At 41.6% G+C, this 17674-nt stretch overlaps 1 protein-coding gene across 8 annotated transcripts in view; it reads left to right on the top strand.

Moving 5' to 3' along the window:
• Positions 1 to 17674, top strand: part of SPIDR (scaffold protein involved in DNA repair) — a 340350-nt gene that overhangs the window by 122658 nt on the left and 200018 nt on the right. For all 8 annotated transcript variants that reach the window (XM_043539648.1, XM_043539646.1, XM_043539647.1 and 5 more), the window contains one exon: positions 9997 to 10216. In XM_043539648.1, the coding sequence (XP_043395583.1) occupies positions 9997 to 10216 (220 nt within the window). The remainder of the gene's footprint in view (positions 1 to 9996; positions 10217 to 17674) is intronic.

Below are 17674 nucleotides of genomic sequence, written 5' to 3'. Positions count from 1 at the left end.
GCTAAATTCACAGGAGTGGCAGCGCTTGGCCAAGGTCCAGTGAGTCCTGTTGGGAGGTAGAAAGTCCTCCACCAAAGCAACCTACCTGGCCAAATGGAAGCAGTCCACCTGCTAGAGGGCGGATAAGGGTGTCTGTCCCGAGTGAGCTGCGTTGCAACTCATTCTAGACTACCTCCTGCATCTCAAGCTCCAGGGCATGTCATTCTCATCGATCAAGATCCATCTAGCGGCCATCTCAGCCTTCCACCCGCTGCTTGAGGGCAGGTTGGTTTTCTCTCAGGATATTACGACCAGATTCCTTAAGGGGCTGAAGTGCCTCTACCCACATACCAGGGATCCTGTTCCTCCGTGGGACCTGAATCTGGTGCTGTCTTGGCTCACGGGTTCCCCCTTCAAGCCTCTGGCTTCCTGCTGTCTCCTTCTCCTCTCCTGGAAAGTTGCATTCCTGGTCATGGTGACATCAGCCCGCCAGGTGTCCGAGATTCGGACACTCACCTCGGAGCTGCCTTACACGGTCTTCTTCAAGGACAAGGTCCAGCTAAGACCACATCTGGCCTTCCTTCCCAAGGTAGTATCTCAGTTTCATTCGAGCCAAGACGTTTACTTACCAGTCTTCTTTCCAAAGATGCATAAGTTGGAGAAGGAGCACAGCTACATGCCCTGGACGTCAGGTGGGTCTGGCCTCCTACATTGACAGAATCAAGCCATTCCATAAGTCGAGGAAATTATTCGCAACTGTGGCCAACAGGATGAAAGGTCACCCTGTATCTGCTCAAAAAATTTCTTCTTGGAAAGCCTGCATTCGCTTCTGCTATCATCAAGCCAAGGTGCTGCCCCTGGCGATCATCACCGCCCACTCTACCAAGGCGCAGGCCTGTTCAGCAGCCTTTCTGCTCCAAGTGCCTATCCAGGACATCTGTGGGGCGGCCACCTAGTCGTCTGTCCATACCTTTACATCCCACTACGCACTTACTCAGCAGGCCCGGGACAACGCTGGCTTTGGCAGAGCAATACTGCAAGCCGCAAAGCTGTGAACTCCGAGCCCACCTCCATAGATACTCCTTGTGAGTCACCTAGAATGGAATCGACAAGAGCAACCGCTTGTTGACCTGAATTTTATGGGTTAGTTGTTATGGCTTGCCACTGATCGCATCTGACCAGAAGATTTATAGGTTCTTGTCCAATTCAGACTACAGAGTCCGAGAACTCAGAGAGTTCTATATCGGGAGAGGACTCTCGGGGTGCTTTGCAAAACACTTACACTGAGAAAAATACCAAATTGATAAAAGCTTTATTGAGATTAACAGAATAATAAATGCTATGAAATTTATGACTGAAAAACAGTAACCATTCCTATCTGAGCCAAAGATGTACCAAAACTTATGCTCTAATAAATTTTTTAGTCTCTCAGGGTGCCACAAGTACTCTTGTTCTTTTTACTCTTAACTAATTATACTTTTAGCTATTTAGCGGATCTTACAGGATATAGGCTAGTAGGCTTCTTGCATTTCAGCAAAACTTATTCTATGTATAATTATTAGGAAAAATATATCATATGGCTCAACACATCCTAAATTCATAGGAATTAATACTGATAACATATAAGAATAAAATGGATTAATTCAGAAAGACAAACTTATTATTTGCTACGGCTGGCTGGATTAGTAGGATATAATAGCTAGCAAAGTAATCCTATGGGCTACACACTCAAAGAAGAAAAATGGTTACCTACCTTTTCGTAACTGTTGTTCTTTGAGATGTGTTGCTCATGTCCATTCCATTACCCGCCCTCCTGCCCCTCTGTCGGAGTTCCGGCAAGAAGGAATTGAGAGGGCATAGGGCCAGCGGTGCCTGATATACCGCCATATGAGCGCAGCACTCCAGAGGGTGCCACAGTCAGCCCTACTGATACTGCTAAGGCAAAACTCTCCGACAGCTGGGCACGTGGGTGCACACACACCTAGAATGGAATGGATATGAGCAACACATCTCGAAGAACAACAGTTACGAAAAGCTAAGTAAACGTTTTTTCTATAAGGTAAGTAACTTTCTCTTTTGCTTGCTTTTTTACAAGGAAGTTGGGCCTTCCTATGAGAAAGAATAATGGTATGTTCAATCACTCAAAACACCATAAATAATTTCTTAAAGAGCACAGAACTTTTCAAATAGGGCCAAATTCAGACAGCCTCTTCCATATGTCCGTATGTGGGGTAAAGAGGCAGTCTTGCATCTATAGTCTTTTTATTTTCTCAAAAATAGAACTTATGAATAGGTTCAGAAATTATCACCACATGAAGAAATATGATCTCTTTAGAGCTAACTAACATCAAGACAGTTATGCTGTGAAGTCCCCTGAAGCCCCACTCTGCTTCCTAGTTTTGAGACATTGGCTTGGGATTGGTATTCAGCTGCTGGCTGAGTTTGAAGTACCCATGCCTGGAGACTTCTACTGCAGGAAGGAGGAGGAGCAAAGGAAGAGAAGCCATGTTGAAAAACTACTGATGTAAAAAAGAAATATTCAAGACATTTTTTTTTAACTTGAGAAGAAAAATATAAATATGTGGCCTGAATCTGGGAAGTATAGAATAGGCCATTGCTCCACTGAATATAATGGAAGTTGAAGGCATTCAGCACCCCCCCCCAAGTGGTGCTCAGTGCCATGCAAAATCAGGCCCAAATTAGACAAATAGAAGTTAAACAATGTGGACTAAAATATTGCCTCATTTTAAAATTAGTAACCAGCAGGGACAAATGGAGAGCTTATCATTAACTATCTTTTTTTTTTAAACTAAAAATTCAACAAAAAAAAGTACTTCATCCTCTCAAGTTGAAAACAGTTGAACTCCATCAGTTCTTCTAAAGCAGCCCCAGAATATGGGCTTATTTCTTAGCACTACACATGCTATCAGCAATATTATATTTACGGGATTGTTTGCATTTCCATAAGAAGATCTTATTCCATGAACTGTTACAGGCAGAATCAATAGAAATCCAACAGAATGTATTTCATTTTCTTGGGAGCCAAAATGGCAAAAATCCTAGGAAATTCAGACTGTTAAATTATTAATTTTAATTATTTGGTTACATCAAGTATATTACAAAACTACTTGTAATCTGTAAATCATATAATTTGGTTCTGTAGTTTTTTTATTATATTTGATCGTAAGTGACTATCTGTAATTGCTTTCCCTGAAGTATCTGTCCTTCTCAGAAGCTGAGCTGTCACCCCACTCAGGTGATATCAGCTCAAAAGGTGTAGATCTTGGCTGCTCACATGATAAAACCAAACATATGCTGTCCATACTACCTTTGCACAAAACAGGAACAAAAATATTTAATAATTTTGCTTTAAATTATGGTTTAATTTGGAAAACAACTTTCCCTGTTTTCTAGGGTGTTATATTAAGATTTCTTGGTCTTGATTTTTGTGGGAATTCTGTGCCCCTGGATTTCTCCTGGCACTGATTATAGCTTGACCTTATTATTAGAGCCCTCCATGGATACAAAATTTTGATCCACATCCATGTGCGATCCGCAAACATGGTCCACAGATATCCATAGATTTGCATGGCTCTATTTATTATGCATTACTTTGGCTGTTTAAATTTTACGGGGTGTCTGTGTGTGTGTGAGAAAGAGAGAAATATGAGCATATGAATTTCAATTTTTGTTGACTTAGTACTTCATATATCTCCCCTTCCTCTTATCCTTTTCCCTTGAATTCCCTCATCACCATAATTTTCACACTGGTGTATCTCTTCTGAAGAGATGCGTAAATTCTTTCCCAAGACTGTCTATGCTGTTTTGTCCTGAGAAACTTACTCTGCCCCACCTTCCCTGGGACTGAATGAGCTGCCGTATAATTTAGGGCACCTACAGCTTCTGTTAGCCTCAGTGGTGGTGGGGAGCAAACAGGACCCATAGTTTTCACTTTCACTCTCCAAGCCTCCTTTGGAGCCCAATTAAATGGCTTTTTTATTTAATCTTTGCAAGTAATTATCATACACTTAAACTGTCCCTTGCATTTCTACATAATTTATAATTCATCTGTTTACAGTTTTATGGGAAACTTCTTATTTCATGTAACAACTTTGACCTCAATGGGCTTTGAGTCAGAACCTAATACTTGAAGAATAAATAAGTTGCATTTTTAAAGAGTCAATATTAATGAGCTCTTTGTATATTGTTTATTAAATAGACTCCTTAATAGTCCACCACTGAAGATACTGTATCATTCTTATTTTTGCTGAATTGCGGCTTTTCTGGCAGACTGTATTTAACAGTCCTGGTTTCACAGATTATAGAGACAGATGTAAAATATAAACTGGATAGATAGTTTTACTCAATAGTCCTCTTCATTCAGCTCAGACAAAAAATAGAGAAAAGCTTGTAGTTCCAAGGATTTCTCAAACAGTTTTTCAAAAATTATAGTCCTGTATTCATCCCCTGTATGACACGGACAATTTGGAAAAACACTATTTTTGTGTTTTCAAGAAGATTCCTGCAGATGGCAGAATCAAAGTTTTAATTGAGTAGGTAAAATAGTAAGTCTGTTTAATTAGCTCTAGTCACATCTTATCTATATACATATTTAATAATTGACCAATTAGCATAGTATCTATTTTATATTTTGTCCTCGGTATAATCCCTCTACATGATACGGTTTCATAGCTATTGCTTCAACGTATTCAGTCCATAGTAGTCAGCATAAGCACAGACTCCATGAGTGCTCCAGAAAAAAAATAGTGGGTGAATCAGCACCAGTGGGCCCCTCCTTACATCTACCCCCCAGTGCCTCCAGCTGGTGGCAGGCCCCACCAATCAGCTCCCCCCTCCCCATCGCCTCCTGCCTGCCGTGGATCAGCTATTCAGTGGCATGCAGGAGGTGCTGGGGGTAAGGGGAGGAGCGGGAGCAGAAAGAGGCAGGGGAGAGCGCAGAACGGAGCGGGAAGAGCAGGGGCAGGGCTGGGCAAGGTCAGGGGAACTTCTCCAGATGCCAGGGAGTGGAAGGGGCGGAACCAGCCACTTCTGGCTGCAGGGACATTGCTCTGCAGCATAGTGGGCTGGCAGCTGCCTGAGAGAGTCTGGCTGGGGAGGCAGTTTCTGCTCCTCATCTGGGCTTGGGTGACAGGGACTGGGGGTGAGCAAGTCTGAGCCCCCCTCCCCCAGCACATTTCCGGCTCGCTCAGCCGTGGTCCCCGGCAGCCGAGCCTGGGCAGGCTATCTCAGGCAGCTGCTGGGCTGCAGAGCATTAGAAGAGGCTCCCCTCTCCTCCTCTCCCAGGCTCCTTCACACCAGGGAGAGTGCCAGAACATGCCGGGGGCCAGGTGCAGCGGGAGGACAGAGGTTACCTGCAGCGGGGGACAGTGTCTGGGAGAGCGTGGTGGCCCTGGGCTGGATGGGGGGTGTTGGCTGGAGGGGCGCATGTGACCTCCCCTTTAGATCGTGCCCTCCCCCCACCATATGGGGAGGCACCAGTTGTCTATGGGGTGCCCTCGGAGGAGGAGGCAGAATGGGACGGGAAGAGGCGGAGTGGGGGCAGGGATGGAGTGGGGGCATGGCCTGGGAGCAGGAGTTAAGTACCCTCCAGGAAATCAGGAAGACAGCACCTATGGTAGTCAGGATTCCTGCATATCATTAAAGTATTTTTCTTATTGTTAACATAAATGGTTGATTAGTTCTAAGAAACCTACCTCCTTGTTCTGCAGAATTGCTACCAACATACTTCTAAGCTTGCTTTCCCTAGGTACTGCATCACTGAATGCAAAAATGTAATTCTGCCTTGGCAGTGGAATAAAGTAGAATGAGGTCTTCAGCAGTTTGACAAGAACTTCCATAGATTATCCGAAGTAGAAAGTAAAACACTGCAAGTAACATCCTCACGCAAACAAACCAAACAACCAAACTTGAAGCTGCCAAAATTTCAGCTGTCCAGTCCGCCTCGTCACCCGTACACACACCCTCGATGCGCAAGCAGACACATTTGATGATTTAATTGGCATAAAAATCCAAGAGCCAAATGAATTAAACATTAAAGCTGCATTCTGTACTTTCCCATTTCATCTTTTGCCAGCAATCCAGGCTGCTTCTCCTGGTTTTTGAGAGAGCATTCTGTCAACAGGAGTAAGAGCACAGTTTGAGTAATTAAATGTAACTATCTGAAAGAATATAAATAATCAAATAGGTTGTGGTTCTGTATACTTGGTATTTCTGCCATGTGCAAGGCTTAATTGGGATCCTGAAGTAGCTGGTTACACATTTCTTTTGGTGAGGAAATGTTTTTCTTTGTACAATATTAACTCTGTCTTGTGTCAATTTTCAGACTGAAGAACAACCTGAGAATAGTGGGAATGGGGTTTCTCTTGTCTTTTCTAGGGTTTCATATAAAGTTAAGAATTAATGTATATATTAATGTATATTATTAAAAAACAGAACCCAGTGTGTTTCACCTTGTCAGATCATCGTCTTGTCCTACAGCAATTTTCTGAACTTACTGCTGGATCAGCTGACCTAATTATATGCTGCATAGTCAAAATGGCAAAACTTCGTTTATTAGAGCTGGATATTTCAAATGCTAGATTGGCCTCACTAGTTCTTCTTTTTTCTTTTTAAATTTGAAAAAGAGTTTGATTATAATTTTTGTGTGTTTGAAGTTAATTTGAGTGACTCAAATGGTTTTTAGAATACATGAATATTAAAATTGTGGGGTAGGTCTAGTGAAGTAAACATCCAATTTCTTTAAAGGCAGGGAATTTTTGTGGTGGGAAAATCTGTTTATGAATACCACATGGTTTAGAGTTAGCTGAGAACCACAACAAGCATTCAAGTATAATTCACGAAAGTGTGAATATTCTCAAGATAGTTCATGAGAGCGTGAATATTCTAAAGTTTGTTTTTAGGCACTGAAAACCTGCCCAGACTTTGGCATCATAGGTTTATTAGAAGCTTGTGCATAAGCAGAACTTAACTGTTTTAGATAACTCTTGAGGTTAGATTTTCACCTAACAATGTGTCCTGAGAGGCAGAGAAAGACGTGTAATAATAATAGAATAAAATCCAGTTCTTGAATAGCACTTTTTATCAGTAGATCTCAAAATGCTTTACAAAAGAGGAAAATGAGGCATTATGAGCTGAAGTGGCTTGCCCAAGATCATCCAACAGGCTGAGCTGGGAACAGAACTCAGGTCTCCTGGGTAGAACTGATGAGAAATTCTGGCAGAATGTTTTCCATCAGAAAACACTGATTTGTTGAAAACAAAATGTTTCATTGAAATCTGCTGCTTTTGGTAAAAACTTGTTTTGAAATGAAAATTGAAACAAAGTGTTTTGATAAGGTTGAAAAGTCCCATTTCAAGGTTTTTGGTCATTTTTAGATCTCTACACAAATGCAAGGAGTGTGGGGAATAAACAGGAAGCACTGGAAGTATTAGTACATAAGCTAAGTTATGATTTAAAGTCTCATGACTGGAATATTGGTATAGAGGTGTAAGGCTTGTTCAGAAAGTACAGGCGGGAAAAAGAGGGAGGAGGATTGCATTACACATAAAGGATATATATATATACTTGTTATGAGATGTAGAAGAAGGTGGGAGGCAGACCAGTTGAGAGTCTCTGGATAAAGATAAAAGTGTTAACAATAGGGGTGCTGCCATGTGAGAAGTCTATTATAGACCACCAAAGCAGGAAAATGGAAGAGAAGGTAGATGAGGCATTTCTGAAACAAATAACAGAAATATCCACAACACCGGACCTGATAGTAATGGGGGTCTTTAACCCAGACATATGTTGGGAAAGTAGTAGAGCAAAACACAACATTTCCAATCAGTTCTTGCAATGTATCAGGACAATTGTTTGTTCCAGAAAGTGGAGGAAGTAACCGGGGGATAGTCATTTTAGACTTGATTCTGACCAACAGGGAGTAATTGTTAGCAAATCTGAAGGTGAAAGGCAATTTGGGTGATTGTGATCATGAAAAGATAGATTTCGTGATTCGAAGGAAAGGAAGGAGTAAGGGCAGCAGAATAAGGATAATGGGCTTTAACGAACTCAGAGAACTGGTAGGTAAGGTCCAATGGGAAGAAAATCTAGGGGAAAAAAGAGTTCAGGAGAGCTGGCAGTTCCTAAGGGAGACAATATTAAGGGCACAACTGCAAGGAAGGATAGGAAGACTAGTAAGAAGCCAATATGGCTCCATCAGGAGCTCTTTAATGACCTGGAAATCAAAAAGGAGTCCTACAAAAAGTGGAAACAAGGTCAAATTGATGGAGTACAAAAGAACAGCGCAAGTATGTAGGGAAAAAATCATAAAGGCTAAGTCACGAAATGAGTTACACCTGGAAGGGCCATAAACAGCAAGAAGAGGTTCTTGAAGTACATTAGGAGTAAGAGAAAAATGAAGGAAAGTGTATGTTCTTTACTTAGTGGGGAAGGAGAGCTAATAACTGATAATAACATCGAGAAAGCTGAGGTGCTTAATGCCTATTTTGCTTCAGTCTTCACTAAAAAGACTAATGATCACCAGATACTCAACACAATTAATATTGACAACCGGGGGCAGGAATGCAAGCCAAACTAGAGAGAGAACAAGTTAAAAGAATATTTAGATAAGTTACATCTAACTTAGAAATTCATCCTAGGTTACCTAAGGAACTAGCTGAAGCAGTTATCTTTGAAAATTCCTGGAGGACGGGAGAGGTTCCAGAAGACTGGAGAAGGTCGAACATAGTACCTATCTTTAAAAAGGGGAACAACAAGGACCTGGGGAACTATAGACCAGTCAGCTTAACTTCAATACCCAGAAAGATACTGGAGCAAATTATTAAACAATCAATTACCTGGAGGATAATAAGGTTATAAGGAGTAGTCAGCATGGATTTGTCGAGTACAAGTCATGTCAAAACAACTTAATTTCCATTTTTGATAGATTAACTGACCTAATGGATCGGAGGGAAGCAGTAGTGATATATCTGGATTTTAGTGAGGTTTTTGACACAGTTCCCCATGACATACTCATAAGCAAACAAGGGAAATGTGGTTTAGTTGTATTTACTATAGGTGGGTGCACAATTGGTTGAAAGACTGTACTCAAAGCGTAGTTATCAATGGTATACTGTCAAGTTGGGAGAGCATATCTACTGTGGTCCCACAGAGGTCAGTTTTGGGTCTGGTACTATGTAATATTTTCATTAATGATTTGGATAATGGGTTAGAGTGTGTGCTTATAAAATCTGCAGATGACCCCAACCTGGGAGGGGTTGCAAGCACTCTGGAGGACAGGATTAGTCTGCAAAATGACCTTGACAAATTGAAAAATTGGTCTGAATTCAACAAGATTAAATTCAATAAAGACAGGTGTCCTTAGGACGGTAAAATCAAATTCACAAATACAAAATGGGGCATAAGTGGCTAGATGTTAGTACTGCTGAAAAGGATCTGGGGGTTATAGTGGATCACAAACTGAAGATGAGTTATCAATGTAATGCAGCTGCAAAAAAAGACTAATATGAACAGGAGTGTGGTATGTAATACATGGATGGTAAATATCCTGCTTTACTTGGCACTGGTGAGGTCCCAGCTAGAGTACTACATCCAATTCTTGGCACGACACTGTTTCTTCTGTATACACCTTGGGGGCTCTTCTCCCCACTACCCAAGGTGTATACAAACTGCTTCAAAAATAGTGTTGTTTTTTTTAAATGGTGTATGGTACTGTCCTCAGTATTTGGAATACACAGAGAGACTTTAATGCTTTGTTCAGTTCATGACATCTCTATAGAATATGTTTTGTGACTATGTGGTTTTTAAGAAAGCAGGTTCGTAGCCTGGTGTATTATTTCACTTTGGTTCTTTAACATGTCCAAGCAGTTTTGACTGCTTTGTCAAAAGAAATGAGAGGAGTCTGACAATGGGATGTGAATCTGTGTGCCACTACTCTAGTCTGTAGGACTCGTCTTCCTAACTTTTTATTTTGTTTTTGTCACTTTGCTTACTTTCCAGGAGGCAAATCCGGTGTATTAATTGTGAAGATCTTAGAGGTACAAGAGGAATGCGCTATGCAAGTTGCTCTCTGCCAGCAGTTGGGACAGCTGTCTGCTGACAGCTCCTCTGAAGAGGTTGTCGTTGATACGGAGCCCAGAGTCAAAGTTCTCTTTACAAAGGAAACAGCAGCTCAACTCAAGGGAGGCCCACAGGATATTGTCCACATCTATCCTCCCTGGTAAGTACAATACGTTGGTTGTACCAGCCGTAGTGTTAAAAGATAAGGTATTTTTATCAGACCATTCATCACATTATTACAGAAAAGGCTCCAGAGAGTCAGGCCTTGTGTCTCTGGTGTCTTGTGAGAATTTTTGACAGACACATTAATGTAATGCTAGGTTAGGTAACAAGGAAATGTAATACCTGCTTGTGTTGCTGTGGGCTTTGATTTTGTTTTTCATTTAATATTTTCATGTTTAGAATTCATGTAAAACAGTTTACAACGATAATACCAATTAAATACGTTTTCTGGTGGGGTAAAGGGAGTCAGGAATATTCCTGTCTTGTCTTTAGTTTGGGCATATCCCTGTTGGTGGAAAAGTCTATTCTAACTGTGCAGTACTCAGCAGATACTCCATGGAAGGATAATGTGTATGAAAAAAGTAAAATAAATCACTCACTACTTATCAGTAAGACTACAGTAAATGGCTGGTTATCATTTTCACTGCTAACTCTATTCCACTCCACAAACTCAACTGTAGCACGCATTGTTAACTTTCTCTGGAACTTGTCAAAATATAACTTTGGCTGAACTGTTTAACTTTTCTGGACTGAGGGCAGCATAAGATGACTATATTTTTAGAGTGAAGGATTGGTTGTAGTGTGTAGGCGTTGTGGCATTGGGTCAGCAGTTTGGAGACTTTTTAGGGTAGGGCTGTTGCTCTTCTCCCCACCACTCAGGGTCTATACAAACTGAAAAATAGAAAACTTTTTTTCTGCTAATATCTTTCTCATAGTCATCTCAGGTGTTATCCCAAACAGCAGTAGGTAAAAGTATCTGCGTCACCTCTTCCCACCGGGCATCCCTGCCCCTGCCGCACTTCAGGGGGTAGGGATAAGAGGTCCCAGGAAGGCTGTTAGGAAGTTTTGGGGCTTGCTCCCACTCACTGCCTTCACAGTGCACACTGCCCAGGTGCCTTTGCACACACAGCCCCAGGGAGAGCAGGGGTGGAGGAGGGGCCAGGAGCAAGCAGGGGAGCGGCAGGGCTCCCAGTTCAGCATGGTTGGGGGAGGGATGACCTGCAACATCCTGGCGGCCAAAGCCGCTTCGTGCCTGTCAATTTTGCTCCCTGCTCCAGGCAAGCTCCGTGCAGCAGCAGCGAGGAGGAGCCGGAGCTTCCGCCGCAAGAGGAGCAGGAACAGGGAGCAGGTTTGGCCAGGCAGTGATGGTGCTTCCAGCCACTGTGCTGCTGCCTGCAGCACTGCTCCTCTTCTGTCAGGAACTCTGGGATATATCCAGAGGTCTTCTGGGACCCAAGTCAAGCTGGGACTGCGTGCACACAAGAAATCAATAGGCTTTGGACCCCAGGTCCCAGCTTAACACTGACTCGGACCCTCCAGCCCTGCAGAGTCCTGGGATGCAACGGGGGGTCAGGTACCAGCACTTGAAGAAGAAATGGCAGTTACTTACAGGTAACTGGAAGTTCTTTTCAATTTGCGGTCTGTATCTGTATTCCACTACCTGCCCTCCATTCCCTCTGCTCCGTACCTCTCTGGATTTGCGTTAGGAGGAGGAATTGGAGAGGTGTCGGCCTGCACTGCCTCTTCTGCCCTCAGGAGCACAAGGAGATCTGCGCATGTGTGGGCCAATGGAAAATGCTTGCTAGAATTTCTGGACTCAGGCACATGGTGCACATGTGTACCCACATGTGGAATACAGATAAGGACCACACAGCTTGAAGAACTTCTAGTTTACAGGTATGTAATCTCTATTTATGCATAGTCTCTTGGAACCCAACACAGAAAAAAGCACATCTTTTGCAAGCTCCTTAAGCACTGAGCAATCACTGAACCCCCACAGGGTTCTTCATATTGGCAAAAGATCATCTTATGAAGTCAGAATATTTATACATGGGGCATTTCAGAATTGTTAGAGGTGCTCTCATAATTTCTGTTGTTGTAAAGGCTTATTTTTAAAGACTGGTGGATAGTGGCAAAATTCCGTGATATCTGATCTGCAGTCCCATTTTACATCATTTTGGTGTTGTTTTGATGCCAAATTGTCTTCCTTCCTCACTCAGCCAAATGTTAAATGAAGTTGGCCTGGATGTTGTTGAAGTAAACCATTTTTCTTGTTTTTAAAAAAGGTTATAATTTGGAAGTTGTAATTTTACATAAGTTTGAAACTTGTCTTGTGTTTAGTGGATGTTTCCTCTACTACACTAAAAAAATAATGCAGGAGTGGGGGTTATTTGGTTAAACTGTTATTTAAGAGTAATAAAATATCCTCCACTACCTTTGGATTGAATAAACATTTTTATAATTTGAAGGAGGAAAAAACATGAGGGAAAAACATGTTCATATGTCTCTTCAAAAGATAATGGGACAAATCTATCCCTGATGTAAATCCATTGAAGTCAATGGAGTTACTCCGTGGATTAATTTGACCCAATATGTTATGAACGGAATATTTTTTGTTACTGTGTTATAATATATATGGCTAGTAACGTTAGAAAAGGTAAAACAAACAGTGATTTTTTTTCAAGCTTAGAGTAGGGTACTCGACTTTAAAAATAAATATCACAGTTTAAAGTGTTGGACCAAGACTTTAGATGATCCTTTTAAGTATGGCACAAAATCATATACAGTAGATAAAATGAAGCTTTGAATAGTGTAAGATTCACTTCTATAACATTAATAAATGATTCCATCACATCAGCATTATGATTCAGCATTCCAGACATCACTAGTTAGAAAAAAGGAATCAATAGGACTGTGGATGTGGACAGAAGTACGTACGAGTCTACAATGAGTGTAATTTGTCATAATGAAATACAGCTGTGGCCTTTAAAGAAAAACTGGCAGAACTTCATTTTCTAAAATAAAGCTATTTTTTAACATGTGAACAGGTGAAAAAAGCATCTGAAAACACCAAAACACTGTTTAAATAGAACTTCTATTTTTAAAATGAGCTTATTTACACAGGTTTCAGAGTAACAGCGGTGTTAGTCTGTATTCGCAAGAAGAAAAGGAGTACTTGTGGCACCTTAGAGACTAACCAATTTATTTGAGCATAAGCTTTCGTGAGCTACAGCTCACTTCATCGGATGCATACTGTGGAAACTGCAGAAGACATTATAGTGAGTTTGGGGGGGGTGTGTGTGTGTGAGAAAACCTGGATTTGTGCTGGAAATGGCCCACCTTGATTATCATGCACATTGTAGGGAGAGTGGTCACTTTGGATAAGCTATTACCAGCAGGAGAGTGAGTTTGTGTGTGTGTGTGTGTGTGTGTGCGTGCTTTTTTTTTTGGGGGGGGGGGGGAGTGAGAAAACCTGGATTTGTGCTGGAAATGGCCCAACTTGATTATCATACACATTGTAAGGAGAGTGATCACTTTAGATAAGCTATTACCAGCAGGAGAGTGGGGTGGGAGGAGGTATTGTTTCATGGTCTCTGTGTATATAATGTCTTCTGCAGTTTCCACAGTATGCATCCGATGAAGTGAGCTGTAGCTCACAAAAGCTTATGCTCAAATAAATTGGTTAGTCTCTAAGGTGCCACAAGTACTCCTTTTCTTATTTACACATTTATTTTATTTATAACATCAATTATTTACACATTTATTTTATTTATAACATCAATCAGAAACAAAGGAGATTGAATAAGAAAATAGGATGTTAAAATAAGGTTGAGGTTTGATCTATATTAACACAGAAAGTCGTGGCAAAGGCCGCCACCTCATCCTTAAATCACCCTGGTATACTTGGAACACATGGCACAGTATGTAAGTTCATCTACTCTTTTGAGGTGCTTGCAGTGTGGTGCAGAATGGGGTGAGTTAAGAGAGGACTGCTTCTGTTGGTGTAAGTTATATCTGTAGGGCAACATTTTCAAATATGTTCTTCAAATTACTCTCCAGAGTTTTGCACTGAATCTTTGTGCACACAGATTGATCACCTGAGCATGTGAATAAGGTCATTAGACACACCAGTGCTGATTTGTGCATGCGCAAAATTTACATGCATAATTTAGGAGCCAGTGTTTAAAGAATTTACTCTTCACATTATCTACGGTTTCAGAGGATGAGTTTGTATGTGGACATTTGTTGAGCACAAATCACAACTTGACATAAAAAGACAAAAATGTTGCATAAGCAAATGGGTCCTGCAGGAAATATGCATGCATATTTTTGGAAGTAGTGTTTGGATTTGTCCCTAAACACTTTTATATACAGAATCCTGTGTTACTGTAACATTAAGACAAATACAGAATCTCCATCACACCTGGGTTCTCCTTTTCTTGATGGCTACCAGGGGCAATTCAGTTTTTTTGTCATTAAACTCTGGATTATAAGCCGTGCCTTCTACTTCCTGCTAAAAGTTCTGCCTGCAACAGTAAAAGCTACTTTTGCCGATTCAGGTAGAAGTTTTTGGAGTAGGGAACTAAGAGGCACACTGAACATTAATTGTAGTTGTTAGTTCGTCCTGTATATTACGAATTTCTGAAGTTCCAACCATAAACAAAAAGGATTTTCTCTGGAGATGACTCACAGGAAATGTCTCATTTACCTGAAGCGTCACAGTTGACTTGTTCTAAACAGGCATAAAAAACAGAAGTTGTCTAATTTGTAAGATATCTCAATCCTGAGATTGAAGGAGGCTTTTGTCAATTCTGGTCTTAGCTCAAAAACCCTTGCATGTTCAGAGTACTGGATGTAGGAGGCATCTGGTAGGGAGACAATAGCCAATGTTTGGTTTTTGGTGGTGGAGCCAATGCAGCATGTAGGGAAGGCATCAATCTTAATAAAACTTGGCAGGAAGAGTGATCCCAAAGTGTTCCCCCAACTTGGATTTCATAGTTGTAGTAAGTTCAAATATACCTGCTGCTTCCTCAACATAAGTTTGAAGGGGCAAATACAGTTCTAACTTCACTTTTCCTGTTTCCTTTTGTTAGACAGGAGGAAGATGTTTTGCCCATGTCACTGTTTTCTGGACAAGGAGGCTTTTTAAAAAAATGCTATCACAAAATACCTCAGCCTGTTTGATAATGATAAAGTAGCAGCTTGGGCTTGCTCTGTTAATGAAACACAGGAACAGTGTGTTCCTCAGTTTGGTGCTGTCTAACAGGAAAAGAACTCTATCATTTGCATTCTCCTGTTACTCATAAACTTTTTTTTTAAATCATAAAAAAATAAGGAAGAAATATCTTTTGCAAAACTTCAGTTCCCTTACGTGCTCCACTGATAAAGGCAAGTTCTCTGAATCAGAGGTTGATCAGTCAGACCAGGATCAACAAGAGAGATTGTTTTCCTCCAGAGCCCTTTGATACAATGTGTACATTTAAAAACATTATCAATATAATAGATATTCAACCAGACAAAGAGGAGGAGAAGAAATCAACAGGCAAATCCCCACTATCAAAAAAGGAGTGAGCACTGTCTTTACATTCTTCCTTTGAAGATGTTATAATAGCAGAGTGTGAGAACCCTGATAAGGGAAAGGAGGCTCAACCAGCAGATAAAATTCTACAAAAGTTCCAAAGCCAGCATGGTGACTATTTCTAAAGTAGATATGGCAGTAGCCTCAAAGCCAAAGATATGATCTTACCATCTGTAGGTGATTACTTTTCAAGATCATGCAGTTAGGAAAATTGAAGCTACCTTAAGGAGAAACTGAAACAGCTGCAGCCTTCTGAAAAGCATTTTTATCCCCAACATATTTTGTTAAAACAGCCTGTCTCTCCTGTTATATTGACTTAAAAAGAAACCTGTCCTTAAAAATAGAATGATTTTTTCCATCTATTCTCAGGCCTGGTCTACACTACAAAGTTAAGTCCCCATAAGCCACCTTGCGTAGACCTAGTTGTACATGTGTGTATGCCTACATTTGTCTCCCACTGATATAAACTCTCCGTTATGCCGACATAGTGACACCACCCCCCCCAAGTGGCATTGAGTCATGGTCAATGTACTGAGGTTGACAGATGTAGATGCTCTGTTACCGATGTTGACACGAACAGTCCTCTAGCACTTCTTCCATAATGCCTGAAACTGACCACTCTGGTCACAATTGTGAACTCCACAATCCAGGGTTTACACAAACCGGAAGACCTCTCCCCCTTTAAAGCCCTGCAGATTATTCAAATGACTTTTCCTGATTGTCCAGATTGGCAAGCACACCAAGCAACTCTCCACAGTTATGTGCAACTGTCCAGGTGACCGTGCTGGCTACACAATCCAGACACACATTGTCTTGGAGTAGACAGGAGCTACTGGATCTCCTGGGCCTGTGGGGAGAAGAGGCTGTACAAGCACAGCTATGGACCAGCCATAGAAATGTGAACATATACGAGCAAATTGCATGGGGGGCTGCAGGAGAAGGACTATGATGGGGATCAGCAGCAGTGCTGTGTGAAAACAAAGGAACTGAGAAGGTATACTAGAAGGCCAGGGAGGCCAACAGTTGATCCACTGCTGAGCCGCAGACCTGCTGCTTTTACTAAGAGCTGCATGCCACAATTGGCGGAGACCCCACCACCACCTTGCACACCACCATGAATACCTCTGAGGAGGCAGTCACAGGCCCCTGGTGTAAACAGCGAGGCTGAGTAGGAGGAAGAGAATGGGGCACATGTGAGCTAGGATCTGTTTGAGCATCCACCACAGTCCAGTCAGTTCTGGCAGTCGAGCATGGGCAAGCCCAGTGCAGGCAAAGGAGCCTTGGTGAGTGTGTTTGTTTCCTATTACCATGATGGCATCCCCAATTTAGCAGGACACAGCTATCGACTTTTCATTTATTTACTCGTACTGTAAGAGGTAGCTGTAGAACAAAGAGAGAACATAAGAACAGCCATACTGGATCAGACCAAAGGTCTGTCTAGCCCAGTATCCTGTCTTCTGACAGTGGCCAATGCCAGGCACCCCAGAGGGAATGAACAGAACAGATAATCAAGTGATCCATTCCCTGTCACCCATTCCCAGTTTCTGGCAAACAGAAGCTAGGGACACCATCCTTGCCCATCCTTGCCCATAGATGGACCTGTCCTCCATGAACTTATCTAGTTGTTTTTTGAATCCTGTTATAGTCTTGGCCTTCACAACATCCTCTGGCAAGGAGTTCCACAGGTTGACTGTCTGTTGTGTGAAGAAATACTTGCTTTTGTTTGTTCTAAACCTGCTGCATATTAATTTCATTGGTGACTCCTAGTTCTTGTATTAGGAGAAGGAGTAAATAACACCTCCTTATTTACTTTCTCCACACCAGTCATTGGCCCCACTGGTTGTTTAGCAGGCTTCCTGCTTCTGATGTACTTTCAAAAAGTAGTAATATTTTTTTTTTTGTCTTTGGCTAGTTATTCTTCAAATTCTTTGAGGTAGAGTCATTATCTGCTTTTCATTTCCCTGTACAGTTAGGCAGGGGGTCATCTGGAACAATTTGTTTATGTACACAGGGATGTCCCTTAAACCCTCCTGAGAG

This window comes from Chelonia mydas, chromosome 2, assembly GCF_015237465.2.
Source record: "Chelonia mydas isolate rCheMyd1 chromosome 2, rCheMyd1.pri.v2, whole genome shotgun sequence".
Taxonomy (NCBI): Eukaryota; Metazoa; Chordata; order Testudines; family Cheloniidae; genus Chelonia; species Chelonia mydas.
The sequence above is the reverse complement of the archived record's forward strand: the minus strand, read 5'-3'. Positions and strand labels throughout refer to the sequence as shown.